At 44.7% G+C, this 15042-nt stretch overlaps 1 protein-coding gene across 1 annotated transcript in view; it reads left to right on the plus strand.

The window, feature by feature from the left end:
* The first annotated feature begins 12923 nt into the window (after positions 1–12923).
* PEBP4 (phosphatidylethanolamine binding protein 4) overlaps positions 12924–15042 on the plus strand; it is a 198540-nt gene continuing 196421 nt past the window's right edge. Inside the window, exons 1-4 of the mRNA XM_045997435.1 lie at positions 12924–12936; positions 13951–14059; positions 14618–14687; positions 14775–14911. Coding sequence (XP_045853391.1) covers positions 12924–12936; positions 13951–14059; positions 14618–14687; positions 14775–14911 — 329 coding nt within the window. The remainder of the gene's footprint in view (positions 12937–13950; positions 14060–14617; positions 14688–14774; positions 14912–15042) is intronic.

The raw sequence follows: 15042 nt of genomic DNA on the forward strand, positions 1-15042 counted from the left end.
GCAGCTTCTTCTTAAGGCTTTCCTGGGATGTGGAACCAAGAAAGTTCTAAAGCCTCAGTTTACAACAGCAAGATGAAGGAGGCTGACCCTGGCTAAGCTAACAGATCTCGTGGCCCCTCTGTGGACCTAGAAGGACTGCCTTATGGGGATTGTCTGGAAGAGACACTCTTACTGAAATGTTACTGATTGGCCTCTCACCAGATGCCACCTTGCAGTTCTGATGAAACGTGTTTCTGTTTGTTCTCATCAGAATGACAATGTTTCCTGGTTGAAGGGAGGAAAGGTAGAAGTAAGTATACTAAGAGGCAAGAACTGTGCTTCCCCTTCCCCCCTCATCTTTGTGACAACCATGACACATGCACTATTGTGTTCACTCTAACGAAAAAGGCTGAGCGGGTGAGAAGCTTGACCAAAATGGTAGGTCCACACTTGAGGCCCAATGCCCACGCTCTGCCTCGGGAAGAGGAGCCCCTCCGCCTTGCTCTGCAGTCTGTTCTCTCCTCCCACAGGCTCTTTGGGCCAGAAATGTTGATGCCAGTGTGTAGGGTCTCTACCATGACCTTGTTAATCTCACAGAAGCCCAGCCTGAGAAATGGGTTCATTAGTGGGGCCTATTGGAGAGCAGATAAGTGTAGAAATCACGTCTTCTTTAAGCAAAAGAACCCCCCCCCCCAGCATGCCCTGTTTTCCCCACCTGCATGCTCTCCCCACCTCCACCCCATTTGGTCACTTGTGCTCAGAGCTCCAGCAATTCCAACCTGCTCTAGTTCTCCAACCACTGGGGCCCTTCCACACCTCTGTGCCTTTGCTGGTGGGATGCCCTTCTCCTGTTTCTCTTTCAAAGACTTCCCTGGTTGTCACTCCTGTAAGATGGCTTCTGTCTTGATTGCACTGTGGGATTTTACTTTACACAGGTGACCGAGTGATGGCACAGAAAGGTCAATGTCATTGAATTTATTACTTAACTTTTCCCAGAGAAAGGGGCTTACCATATACCTCCTAGGAAAGCACTGAAGTCAATCAGGAGGCAGAGGGATGCAGAGGGTTGAGGGAAATGCCCATCCCAGAGCATTTATTGTGTTTTTCATGGAAAGGAAGGGGTGAAGCAGGAAAACAGCTTAGGATGTGTTAGTTGGAATAAACTTAGCATGCTCTGGGTGGTGTAGGGCAGGGGGCTGCAGGTTCAGTGGGTGATGGCTGGATAAAAAGGTTGTTGGGGGGTATGGACTCAAGGTTGTTGGTTTGCATATGAAAGGAGCATTCCAAGGTGAGTTGTTCATGATCCCTAAGAAGCAGCTAGCCCTGGAAGGGCAGGGGGCATATCTCCCCAGCCAGCAAGGCCCTCAAGACATCAAACCATCATAAAATGAATAAAATAAAATAAAACACACAATTAAAACACTTTCCTCTTCGCCCCGGGGATGCTTCCACCGCTGACCTCCGCACATTGTGGGCAATTTTGTCATTGTAGTTTGTTTTGATGCCTATGTCCGTTGCTCAGCTGTGGGCTCATCGGAAGCAGGGTCTGAACCTTGTTCATGTTTGTACCTTCAGCATCTGGCAAATGCCTGTCACCAATCTATGTTTAAAACAGGGATTCTCCGGTCTGGCTGCTCATTGGAATCCCACGAGAAGCACATTTAAAATACTGATGTCGGGGCTTCTGGGTGGCTCAGTCAGTTGGGCATCTAAGTCTTGTTCTCAGCTCAGGTCTTAATCTCAGGGTTGTGAGCTCAGGCTCCACATTGAGCTCCACACAGGGCATAGAGCCTACTATAAATAGATAAAATTAATTAATTAATTAATTAATTTAAAAAACTGATCTCTAGACCTTACCCTCAGAGATTCTGACTTAATTTATCTGGGATGTCTGGATTTCCACTGACTCCTTGAATTTCCTGGGATGAATTTTCCAGAAGGAAATCAAGGTTGTGATCCCAGATGTGGTCATTTAAAACAGCAGGAAATCCAAGTCCAGAAAACCAGGGACTTGCCCTGGGCCCAATCACCTGTTACAGGAACTTCAACTGCCCATTTTGGTAGAACATCAGCTGCTGAAAACAGTCTCCCCAGTCTTGGCAGATCCTGGGCTTGAACAAATGTTGCTCCTTTGCATTCTTCTCAGGCTCCAGGCCACACCTGAGAAGGGACTCTTGCTTCACCCCAGGTAAGCTTCCCAATCCTACCTCTCTCCTCTGGGTGTCGAGTGAGTTTTGCTCTATGCCGTTTATCTCTTTCTGGGATTCTGGTCTCAATGGTTTCTCTCTTCATTCTTGCACAGCCTTCTCTTTGTGCATCCCTGGTGCCTCTTCTCCCTGTCTCAAAGTCTATCTTGAAAGGTAGGAAGAATGGTGAGAGAACCGTCTCTGTGATTTCTGCTCTTCACCTTAGAATCCTTGGAAGAGGGAATGCCAGAAAACCCACCCATTCTTCTTCACCTATTCTTACCCACGCTGCATTTTAGCTCCTCCCTGGAACTTCCTGGAACTTTCTCCAACTGCCTCCCCAACGGCCAACTGCTGCCTCCTCTCCTGGCACTCCAGGAACCTCCCTTAAAACTCCCATACCCTCAACACTGGCAGACCCTGATTGCCTTAAGGGCCCAAACTGTGGGGCACCCTGGAGGGAACTTGCTCCCCACCTTGTCCAGCCCAGAAAACAGCCAAGATTTCTCACCTTCCTGCAGCCACCACCCAACAGCTCCCATAGTGCTCTGGGTAAGTGATAAGGGCTCTTCTCTCTGGTTGGTGGGAGGCAGGGACTTTCCCTCAGGACCAGCCAGACAAAGAGATAGAGGGAATAAGTTCTCAGGGAAAAGAACTGTGGCCTGGAGAATTTAAGAGAATTTGTGCTTAGGGTATATTTCTGATTTCTTAACCCTCATTTGATTTGAGGCCATTACTCATGGCTTTTCTTGTGTCTGAGCATCATGCATCTCTCTAACTTTCCTAGAAAGGGCTCCTTGACACATTTCTCACTAGTGGAGTCCTGGACTGGGATTACCATTACTGATTTCAGTTCAGAGCGGCCTTACTTCTAACAAACTTAGGAAGTTTCATTCTTTTGTTGGGGCCCTGATTTCTCCCTCCAAGGAAGAAGAATTCTTATTTCTTCCCATGTGTAGACCTGTGGACAGAACCAGAGATTAGATATGTGAATGAAAGGAGTGGAGGGGGAGAGCAATGTGCAGCTCTCATGGGCTCTACATTCAATGCTCACCTCCATGAGGACAGACAGAATATTCAACCCTCTGAGGATGACAGGGCAGCAATGAACCTGGGAAACACCCCTGTTTCATAGCTTACCTGGGCCTTTCCATTCTGTGGATGAAGTGAGTCAGTAAATACATCATCTGGCTGAGGCAGTGAGTTGATTAGGTCAATAATTGGTTGCTGAGACCAATAAGCTGGACTCCCAGAAAGAAGACCTTGTGTCCTTGGAGTGAAGTGGCCCAAGCCCCCAGCTTCCAGCTGGAGGTCTAGCAGAACCCTTGGATAAAATGAGTGGTTGGCTCAGGGGCCAGGGCTGGGCTTATCTCATAGACACTCTCTTGGTCTCCTCACTCTTGGGAAATGTTATTGCTAGAAAATTCAGCTCTGCAGCTCTCTCTACCACTGCCCCCACACCCCACCCCCGTCAACACCACCAGTTCCTGAACTTCTGTTTGATAATTTAAAGATCTACAATTCAAAACGTGATAGAAGGAAAGCAAGCATTTCTTAAAATAACAATCAAAGAAACTACACTCTGATAGTTTTACATTCCAAGACAGTTTCAAATAAGTCACTTGAAATGAAATGTGCATAAAAGCAACATCTTTTAGTTGAGAACTAAAGGATGGCTCAGGTGCATTTTGGGAGGCTTTGCAATCCTTTCCTACTCTTTGCATATGAAGGACAACAAAAAGTCAGACTATTGTTTTCGAATGTGGGTACTCGTTTAATTATTATGTGTCTCCTATATTCAAAGTACTGTGGGGGACACAGAAACAAATGGGGCCCTCACAGGATGAAATATGTGCACAGAAAACTAGAACAGAAGAAAGATAGCCGTGAAAGCTCTTGAGGGATGAGCAAATACCACCCTCTGGAACCCAAGGGAGACACCGATTAAATTAGTGGAGGTAGAGATGTGGTCTTCGGGAGGTCAATGTCCACTCCTCCTTCCTTTATTTCCTTCCTTCTTTAAATGGTAATTGATCATCTGCTGTTTCTCAGGCACTGTGCTAGGTGTCAGATGCAGCAATTCACAGCACACATGTGTTCTTCCCCCATGAAGGTAACACTCTAGTGATAGAAAAGCACAAGTAACTGGCAAATAAAAATGGCCAGATATATACTATCATGATGGAAGTATTGCAGAGACTATATGTGGATATAAGAGGATATTGAAGAAGATTTGCTGAAGGAAGGTTTACTGATGTTTAAATAACATCTGAAGGATAAGCAAAAGTTAGCCATAGAGGTCATGGATCAGGAGAGAATTGGTTCTCCTTGCAGACAGAACAGCTTGTACAAAGGCCTTAGGGTGAAGAAAGCACAGCCAATGGGGAGTATTTTCAAAATAGGCTACAGAGTTTGATCAAGTGGTCTATACAGTAAGGAGAATAGATTAAGTCAGTGCTTCCAAAGTGGGCTCTATAGACCACCAGTTCCTTGGATGTCTATGGTGTGTGTATGTGCTAAAATATATATAAAATTTATCCTTTTAACTCTTTTTAAAGATTTTATTTATTTATTTGTCAGAGAAAGAGAGAGAGAGAGAACAAGCAGACTCGCCGTTGAACAAGGAGCCTGACATGGGACTCTATCCCAGGATCCCAGGATCATGATCTGAGCTGAAGGCAGACGCTTAACCAAATAAGCCACCCAGGTGTCCCCCGTTCTAACTTTTTTTAAGAGCACAATCCAGTGGCACTGATCACATTCACAATGTTGAACATTTATTACCCTATGTATTTCCAGAACATTTGTTAACCCGACATAAAATCTGTAACCATTAAGTAATCACTCCTCATGGTGAGGACATAAGTTTTTATTGCTTAAACCCCCCAATCTGTGCCATGGCAGCTCTGAGAAACTAGTCATTTGTCTTACTCTTGATCTCTGGGAAAATTTTTTTGAGTCTTTCACCATTGAGTATGATAGCTACGGGTATTCCACACATGGCCGTTATCATATTGAAGACATTTCCTTCTCTTCCTGGTTTGTTGAGTGTTTTGTTTTTGTTTTTGGTGTTTTTTTTTTTTAAGATTTTTATTTATTTGACAGAGAGAGATCACAAGTAGGCAGAGAGGCAGGCAGAGAGAATGAGAGGGAAGCAGGCTCCCTGCCAAGCAGAGAGCCCGATGCGGGACTCGATCCCAGGACCCTGAGATCATGACCTAAGCCGAAGGCAGTGGCTTAAACCACTGAGCCACCCAGGCACCCCTGGTTTTGGTTTTTTATCAAGAAAGCTGTTGGTGCCTGGGTGGTGCAGTCAGTTAAGCATCTGACTCTTGGTTTCAGCTCAGGTCGTGATCTCAGGGTTGTGAGATAAAGCTCGGCATTGGGTTCCATGCTCAATGTGGAGTCTGTTTGGAGTCTGTTTGGATTCTCTCTCCCTCTGCTCCTGCCCACCACCTGCTTGCTTTCTCTCTCTCTCTCTCTCTCTCTCTCTCTCTCAAGTAAATCTTAAAAACAAACAAACAAAACAAAACAAAAAAACAAAAAACTGGGTGCCTGGGTGGCTCAGTCGGTTAAAGTTCTGCCTATAATTTGGGTTATGATCCCAAGGGCCTGGGATCAAGTCCCACTTTCCCACTTTGGGCTCTCACAGCAGGGAGTCTGCTTCTCCTTCTGCCCCTCCCTGCCCACGTATGCACATTCTCTCTCTCTTACAAAAATAAGTAAATAAAATCTTTAAAAAGGTCATGAATTACTCTATTGCATATATTACATATAATAAACTTGTTGAATTTTGTTAAATGCTTTTTTCTGCCTCCAGTGAGATAATCATGGATTTTTTCCTTCATTCGGTCAATATGGTGTATTATATTGGTTGATGTTCATATGTTGAACCATTCTTACGTTCTAGGAACAAATCTTACTTGGTCATGTTGTGCAATCCTGTTAATATGCTTCTGAATGCAGTTCGCTAGCATTTTACATCAATATTCATAAAGAATATTGGTCTTTAGTTTTCCTTTCTTGTAGTGTCTTTGTCTGGTTTTGGTATCAGGATAATGTTAGCCTCACAAAATGACTTAGGAAGTGTTCCCTCCACTTTAATGTTCTGGAAGAATTTGTATTTATTCCCCTCTTACTTCTTTCTGTGTATATTATGTAGGTATATTTTGTTGGTATCATGAGCACCACATAAAACATCCTGAAATTATTACAATCTAATTTGAACTGATACCAATTAATCTCAATCACATGTAAAAACTCTAATCCTATAGAGATACACTCTTCTATTTTATGTAACTGATGTCACAAATTATGTCTTTATGTATCTGTACACTGGCAAAAGTTTATAATTACTTTTAAATCCAACTTTTTAAAGTGGAGTTTCAAAGAAAAAATAAAATAATACTGTCTTTTATGTTTGCCCATATATTTACCTCTACCTGAGATCTTTCTATGTTTACCGAACATCAAGTTACTGTCTACTGTCCTTTTATTTCAACCTGAAAGACTCTTATTAACATTTCTTGCAGGGAATATCTAATGGCAACGAATCCCCTCAGTTTCTGTTTATCTGGGAAAGTCTTAATTCTCCCTGATTTTTGAAGGACCGTTTTTTCTGGATATAGAATTCTTGGTTGACAGTTTTTCCTTTAAATAATTTAAATAGAGTAGACCCTTGAACAATAAGTTTGACCTGCAGGGGCCCACTTATTTGTGGATTTTTTCCCCTCTTCCTTATGATTTTCTTAATGACATTTTCTTTTCTCTATTTTACTTTATTGTGAAAATACAGTATGCAATATAGAGACCATACAAAATATGTGTTAGCCAACCATTTATGTTATCAGTAAGGACTCCAGTCAACAGTAGGTTATTAGTACTCAAGTTTGGGAGAGTCTAAAGTTATACACAGATTTTTGACCTCATGGGGGTCAGTGCACCTAACCTCCCTGTTGTTTATAGGTCAACTGTATATCATCCCAATGCCTTCAGGCATCCAAGGTTTCTTCTGCTAAATCAACTGTCAGTCTTATGGAGAATATCTTGTACTTGTCAAGTCCCTTTTCTCTTGCTCCTTTTGAGATTCATTTTTTTTTTTTTTTTTGGTCTTTCAACACTTTTTGTGTCTTGGCGTGCATGTCTTTGAGTTTATTCTACTTAGCATTTCTTGAGCTTCTTGCATTTGCAGATTCATATGCTTCATCCAGTTTGGGAAGTTTTTGGCCCTTATTTTCTCAAATGATCTTTCTGCCCTCTTCTCTCTTTCTTCCTTCTGGAACTAATAATACATGTATTTGTCTACTTGATGGTATCCTATGGATCTCTTAAGCTCACTTTTCTTCATGCTTTTTTCTTTTTGCCCCTGCTCCTAGAATCAATAATTTCAGTGTTCCTATCTTCAAATTCTTGGATTCTTTTTTTCTCCTTGCTCAAATATGCTATTGAACTCCTTTAGTAAATTTATCATTTCAGTTATTTTGTTTTTCAACTCCAGAATTCATTTTGTTCCTTTTCATCATTTTTTAACTATGTTGATATTCTGATTTTGTTCATATATTGTTTTCTTGATTTCCTTTAGTTCTTTGTGTTTATTTAAAACAATTATTTTAAGGTCTTTAATGAGTCTTACGTGTGAGCTTCCTCAGGGATAGTTTATATCAACTTATTTTATTCCTTTGAATGGCTATGTTTTCTTGTTCTATGTGATTTTTTGTTGTTGAAATTTGTGTATTTGAAAGAAACAACCACTTTTCCTAGTCTTTGCAGACTGACTGTGTTTATTAATTAGCTGGGCATGCTCTGGGCCCAGGGATCAACCCCAGATAAGAACTTAAGATCCTCACTGGTCTTTTCTGAGCATGTGTCTTGCCTGAACCTGAATATGGCTTTCTCAGTTCCCCCATATACACAACTTCTTTTAAATGTCTTAATTTCCCCAAGAATTTCACCCTAGCTTCTCTTTGGAGCCATATTATCTTTCATTTGTCTCCATCCATAATCTCTTGCCCTAAATATCTGCAGGTCTGTAGTCTTCCTGCAGCTTTCATAAACAATACCCACTCCTTATCCTCCCTGAGACCAGAGTTGGACCAGATAGAAACCAGTCCTTCAGGCAATCCTTAGACATATTAGAACACTGTAGTAAGGTCTGGTTTGCTGCCTCTGATTTGAGAGAGGAAACTGGTAACTGGTCTTCATTATCCTCCAAACCAATAATGAACCATGCTGGGGAGGGTGTGAGGGCAAAGACATGTGAAAATGCCATGAAATTTCTTATCATTGAAGGCAACGTTTTCTCGAGTGAGCATTCATTTGGTTGCTCACAATCTTTGACAGTTTACCAAAGCTCCTAGCTCTTTTTTTGGTGTGTTTGTTTTGTTGGTTGGTTGGTTTGGTTTTGGAGTATGTATACATGTATGTATTTTGAAGTTTCCATGAAAGAATGAGAGCTTGGAGCTTCCCAGTCCCATAATTTTGCTGATGTCACCTGGATTTTTTTTAATTGCTTTATTGAGATATGTTTCACATACCACACAATTCACCACATTATATGGTAAATTTAAATAAGTACAATTTAATGACTTTGAAAGTTTAAAAGTCAATGGTTTTTAGTATATTTACAGATATGTGCAACCGTCACCACAACAACAGAACATTTTCATCACCTCTAAAAGAAACCCCGTACCTTTTTGCTATCACCCTCATCTCCCCTATTCACTCATCCACTCATCTCCAGCCCTAAGCAACCATGAATCAGTTTTCTGCCCCTATATATTTTCCTGTTCTGGATGTTTCATATAAAAGGACTCATACAATGTGTGGTCTTTTGTGACAGGCTTCCTTCATTTAGCACAAAATTTTTCCCCATCCCCTCCTCTGGGGTCTGTAGAGGGCACAAGGTACTGAGAAGATAGGTGGGAGTGGGGAACAGCAAGGGTGCATAGTGGATCAGGCAGACTGATTCAAAATTGAAGAAGGAATTGAGGGTGGTGGCAAGTGCATAGTAGAAGCAAAGATTCCCAGGAAACTGGGCACCAGAGAGAAGGAAGTCAGAATAAGTAAGGAGAAAGGACAGTGGTCAATGGATTGAAGATCAGAATCAGAAGGAAGAGTAGATGCAGTGAGAGTAACAAAGTGAGAGCAAAGGAACAAGAGGTTGTTATCAGGATGACTGCTTGAATTTAAAATTTTAGGCATGGAATGGTTTTGAGAGGTGACAGTGTCCAAGAAGTTGCCATCAGAAAAGAGACTGGAGAGGAGGGAAAGGTGTTAGAAGAGGTATCTCCATGGGTATGGATGTCACTCATGGTTAATATCAAGTCTTGGAGCAAGGAAAAGTTTCCATGCCAAGTAGCAATGTGTTCAGTGAGCAAGGAGTGATAGGAAGGCAGATAATACCAATTAGGTTTGATTCAGATGGAGTAAGCCTCAAGAAGTATAGATTTTGACAAGAGGGTTGAGGAGTCACGGTATAGAAAAAGTAATGCGGAATGAGGTGCTAGTCGACCTTACTGCCCAGCCCTGAGTCATGTTGGGGGTGGGAGACTGAGCATTCCACACTTTGAAGAACTTCAGGAAAAGTAGCTTTCTGGTTATGGCAAGAGGTAGATTTGAAGTGGGAAAAGCAAAGCCTACAGCAAATGGTGTTAGAACAACTCGATAGTTACATGCAAAAGAATAAAAAGGAAACTTTACCTAACACAACACACAAAAACTAACTCACAATGAGGGGGGGCACCTGGGTGGCTCATTTGGTTAAACCTCTGACTCTTGGTTTCTGCCTAGGTCATGATCTCATGGATGGTGAGATCCAGCCCCATCTCAGGCTCCCCACTCAGTGGGGAATCTGCTTGGAGATGCTCTTCCTCTGCCTCACCCCCGGTTCATGTTCTCTTTCTCTCCCTCTTTAAAATAAATAAATAAATCTTTAAAAAATTAACTCATAATGGATCAATGATGGAAATGTAAGAGTTAAGTTTGGAAAACTCTTGGAAGAAAACGTAGAGGAAAAGCTTCATGACATTGGATTTAGCACTAATTTCTTGAATATGACACCAAAAGCATAGACAACAAAGGGAGAAATAGATAAATTGGACTTGATTGAATTTCAGTCGAGTCCATTGAAATTATAACTTTTGTGTATCAAAGTACACCATCAAGAAAATAAAGACTGGAGCAGTTTCTCAGAATGATAAACATGGAATTGTCATACAACCCAACAATTCTATTCCTGGGCATAACCCAAGAAAGTTCATAGCATATTTTCACAAAAATGTATACAGATGTTTATAAGAGCATTGTTCATAATTGCCCCAAGGAAGAAACAACCCAAATGTCCATCAAGTGAGGAATGGTTAAATAAAATGTGTTGTGTTCATACAATGGAAAATTATTCAGCCATAAAAAGGAATGAAGTACTGACACATGGATTACCTTGAAAGCAAGCTAAGCAAAAGAAGCTTGTCACAAGAGAACGCATACACAGTTGATCCTTGATCAATGTGGGTTTGAACTGCATGAGTTTACCTATATGCAATTTTTCGAAAGTCCACACTATATATTTTCTCTTTCTTAAAATTTTCTTTTCTTTTTTAAAATTTCATTTATTTATTTATTTAACAGAGAGAGAGAGATCACAAGTACGCAGAGAGGCAGGCACAGAGAGAGGGGAAGGAGGCCCCCTGCTGAGCAGAGAGCCCAAATTGGGGCTCGATCCCAGGACCTTGGGATTATGACCTGAGCCGAAGGCAGAGGCTTTAACCCACTGAGTCACCCAGGCACCCCTCTTACAATTTTCTTAATAATGTTTTCTTTTCTCTAGTTTACTTTATCATAAGAAACCAGAATATAACACATATAAATATGTGTTAAAATATGGATTAATTGTTTATCAGTAAGGCTTCCCCGTCAGTAGTGAGCTATTAGTAGTTAAATCTGGAGGCAGTCAAGAGTTATACACCGATTTTCAACTGCACAGGGAATTGGCCTCCCTAACCCCCTTTTGTTCAAGGGTGAACCGTAGTATGATTCCATTTATAGGAAACACCCAGAATAAGCAAATCTACAAAGGTAGAGAGTAGATTAGTGGCTCCCCAGGTCTGGGAAAGGAAGGAAGGGGGAGTCACTGCTAATGAGTTGTACTTTGGGGCTTCTTTGGAGGGTGATGAAAATGTTCTGGGATTAGGTAGTGATGATGGTCGTATCACTTTGTGAGGGTTGCACAACCCTTAGTGATTTCTATACTAAAAACCACTGAATTGTACATATTAAAAGGGTGAATTTTATGGCATATAAATCTCAATTTTTATATGTAGAGTGAAGGAAAGGAGGGAGGGGGCTATAATCACTGTAGATTCGGAGATTCCAGAGGGCACAGGTGGAAAGGCTTAGGAGAGAGGGAAAGCATGAGCATCTGTCTGGATGGAGAAGGAAGGTAACACCTGGGCAGTGATGAGGGAGGGAGGCAGAGGAGGCCTGGAGGGATAGGAGGGGGATCAAGTGTTCCAGGAGCCGTGGCCCAGCAGATTCCGGGGTTTAGAGGGACCGAGGCATCTTGGGAAGCCCAATAGGCTCAGCTTCCCTGATAGTACTGGGATGTGGTCACAGTCCAGATGACTGGAGGAAAAGAAGGGGGCTCCTGGGGTGACTACCTTGGGATCTAGCAATGGAAGTTTCCAGAAATAAGGCAGTGGAGCAAAGCAGGCTGGCAGTGGGAAGGGGACACTGTGCCTTCCTGGGCTTGAATGTGGTTCCCAGATCTCGGACTCCCTATAGGAAGTGAAGTCATGTGAATCCCCAAGAGAAAGATCAGATTCGAAAATGCCAAGAACCACTGCACTCTGTCGGAGCTCTCTGTACAAAAACAAGTCAGAGAAGGTTAGATAAATAAGCAAAAGGGATCCAGGGCCAGGGGCCAACCTGAGCGGTTACTTCCTGCTGTTGTTTATTGAGTTAGGAGCTGTTACGTGAAAACTGAACTATCAGAAACAGAGGCGGCCGGTTTTTCTGGCATTCACACGGTCATTTATTAAGCATCTAGAAATGCCAGGGACTGTGCTTGGAATGCTGGATGCAGACTAAGTACCGCCTCCCAAGAAGCTTGTGGAAACGGGGGCAAGGAACGATAAACTAATCTCTAAGTAAGTAATTACAAAATAATCCGTTACAAGCATTTAAGAACCAGGAAAAGAATAAGAAGCTACAATTCTGTGTAACAGGAAATGAATGGAACCTGGGGGTCAGGGCATTTCTCTGAAGACATGACATTTCAACTATCCACCAAAAGGGAGTGGGAAGTGAGGGCAGTGCATAGGAAGGCCTTGGGGCAGGAAGGAGCTTGAGACCTGAGCTGGAGTTAAACCTTGAGCCGCAGCTGTGGAGAATAGAGAGTCACAGCTAGAGAAGCAGAAAGAGCCAGATCAGGCAGGCATTATGGGCTAAGTGGGAGATTCCGGGCTTCATTCCAAGAACAAAGGGAATGAAGGGGGACAGTAGGGGGGGAAAGACAGGGGACAGCAAAGCTCCAAGAGGGGGCGGTAGAGGAGAGTGGTTAAGGAGAGGGAGTCTGGAGGCAGATGGCATGGGTTCAAATCCCAGGTCTGCCAATACAACCCATGTGACCAAGGTCCAGGTCAGCAAACCTCTCTGTACCTCAGTCTCCTCCTCTGTAAAATGGGATAACAACAGTACTTACTTCAGAGGACCCTATCAAGAGGATTCAATGATAAAAGCTTGGCTCATACGGAGTGAGGAAGAATGGCTGACACCGGTAGGCTTGGCAGGAGCAACTCTATCCCGGGGATCCTCCCCCACCTCCAGACAGCCATTTTTGGTGCTAAGAGCTATTGGCATTCAGGAAAGTTCTGGCTTTTCTAGTGGCTGCCACTTTGAAGGCAAGAGGCTCTTAGCCTTGGAAGACCAATGCTGGCAGCATCGTCCCTGTGGCTCTGGCTATCCAGTGAGCCCGCCAGAACAGGGACCGTGCTGACACTCTGTCTTATCAGGGCCTGGAACGTGGAGGTGCTCAGTACTTGCTGGAGAGGCAGATTGCAAATGAATGAATGAATGAATGAATGAACACATGGATGGAGCTGTGAAGAGTGCTTACACTCTGCGTAAATGACGAGCATTCCCTAGGTGAGAACCACTCCCGCCCTGAGGCCCTTCCATCCATAGCTTGTCCCATTCCATTCTCCGCCGCCATCTTGTGAGGCGGGGGCTACCAGGAGACACTTCCAGTAAGAGAATGACCTTGGGAAGGAGTCCTCTTTGGGGAGCCCTGGCCATACATCAGGGACTCTAATTATTGAGAAGCGCATCTAAGTTGTTGCCCCAAAGAAGGGCTTTTGGCTAGAAGTCGGGCTCCTGGAAGCAAGAATTCATCTGGAAAGCAAGCAACGCTCGAAATAGTTTCTCTAAAGCTCGAGCTGCATACACTTGATGGCTATGATCTCATCTTCCTTAGCAAGGCACAGGAGTGACGGGGTATTTCACTTGTTTTCGAGAGGGAGAAGTGGTGCACCCTAGTGAGGCATAGACTCCCCCCCCAACTCCCACCCCGGCAACCTGGCAGGGGGCTCAGAGTAGAACCCAGGCATCTTCGGTTCCCAGCTGGTAGAACATCCCCCCAGCACACCCCCACACCCCATCTCAGAGAAGACAGGGAGCAGATCAGTTGGAAAGGCAGTGGGAGAACTGCCTTCAATCTTCCCCCTGCCCTCTGCTGTTCCAATGGGAGCCCCACACGCAACTTCCTGCAGGCTGCTGCCCCCCTTCCTCCCAGCCAGCACTGGCAACCCGCACCGCAAGCTGCCCCCTTCTCAGCAGCCCTGCTGGCTTCTTCTCCAGAGACTATTATTTTGGGAGAGTGCTGAGTTCAGCACTGCGGCAAGGTGCAGTCAGAGGAGCCCTTCTGTCCTTAGCTGGTCCTCTGGAGCTGTCCTCCGGGCCAGGGCGGCCCCAAGAGCAGTGGCCCCTCCTGCACAGTGTCACTGTGTCCTGGGTCCACCTACGATCCGTCAGCACCAAGGCTGTCAAGGCAGGTAGCACAGAACTGTGGGCAGGGGACGCAGAGCTGTCCAAGGGCTCAGCCCAGCCCGACCGCAGCTCCTAGAGAGACGATCAAGGTCTTGCTCTCATAAGCACCGCAGGACCCGCACCCCTGATGCCTCAGCCCAAAGCTTAGGGTCACTGGCTTCCCAGGGTTTGCCTTAAAGCTGAAGGAGAAGGCTGCCTGGCCTGGAGCCAGCTGATTGCACATGGGGCGAGCGGCAGGGACAGGACGCATTGCTGGGAAGAGAGGCTTATGTAAGCCCTTCTGCCCCAGCCGCTGCAGTTAGTGGCCAGTAAAGCCCTGCTCCAACAGGGGCGGGGCCCCAGCCAGGACTGCAAACTGAGTCCGGCTTGGAGTAGGCCCAGGTCCTCCCAAGGTATCCGTGTCCTGGTGGCAGATTGGCCGCTGGAGCCCAGGCAGCTGCCTGCCCTTCTCCTTCTGCTTACCAGTGGTCTCTGTTCCTCCAAGTGGGCCCCCGGGACTGGGGACACGCAGGGTGAGAAGGGTGCCCCCTGCAGAGGGCCCCCCAGCTCTAAAAGCTCCTTTCTTTCCAGGTGTCCACAGACTGGACAATGAGGCTGGCCGTGGCAGCCCTGTTTCTGGGTCTCACGATGGTGGTCTCCAGAGATGTGGAGGAAGGAGACTTGTGCTTGTACGAGCCCCTGTCTGACGCCGATGCTGTCCTCTGCAAGTAAGGCCCGGCGGGACTCCGGAAAGCGAGCGGGCAGGTCAAAATGGGGCTTGAGATCGCGGGGAGGTGTGTCTGCTGAACCAGGGAGCACTGTCTCCTCAGGCAGCCCCTGCGGACTGGCAAAGAGTAAG

This window comes from Meles meles, chromosome 2 (genome assembly GCF_922984935.1).
Source record: "Meles meles chromosome 2, mMelMel3.1 paternal haplotype, whole genome shotgun sequence".
Taxonomy (NCBI): Eukaryota; Metazoa; Chordata; class Mammalia; order Carnivora; family Mustelidae; genus Meles; species Meles meles.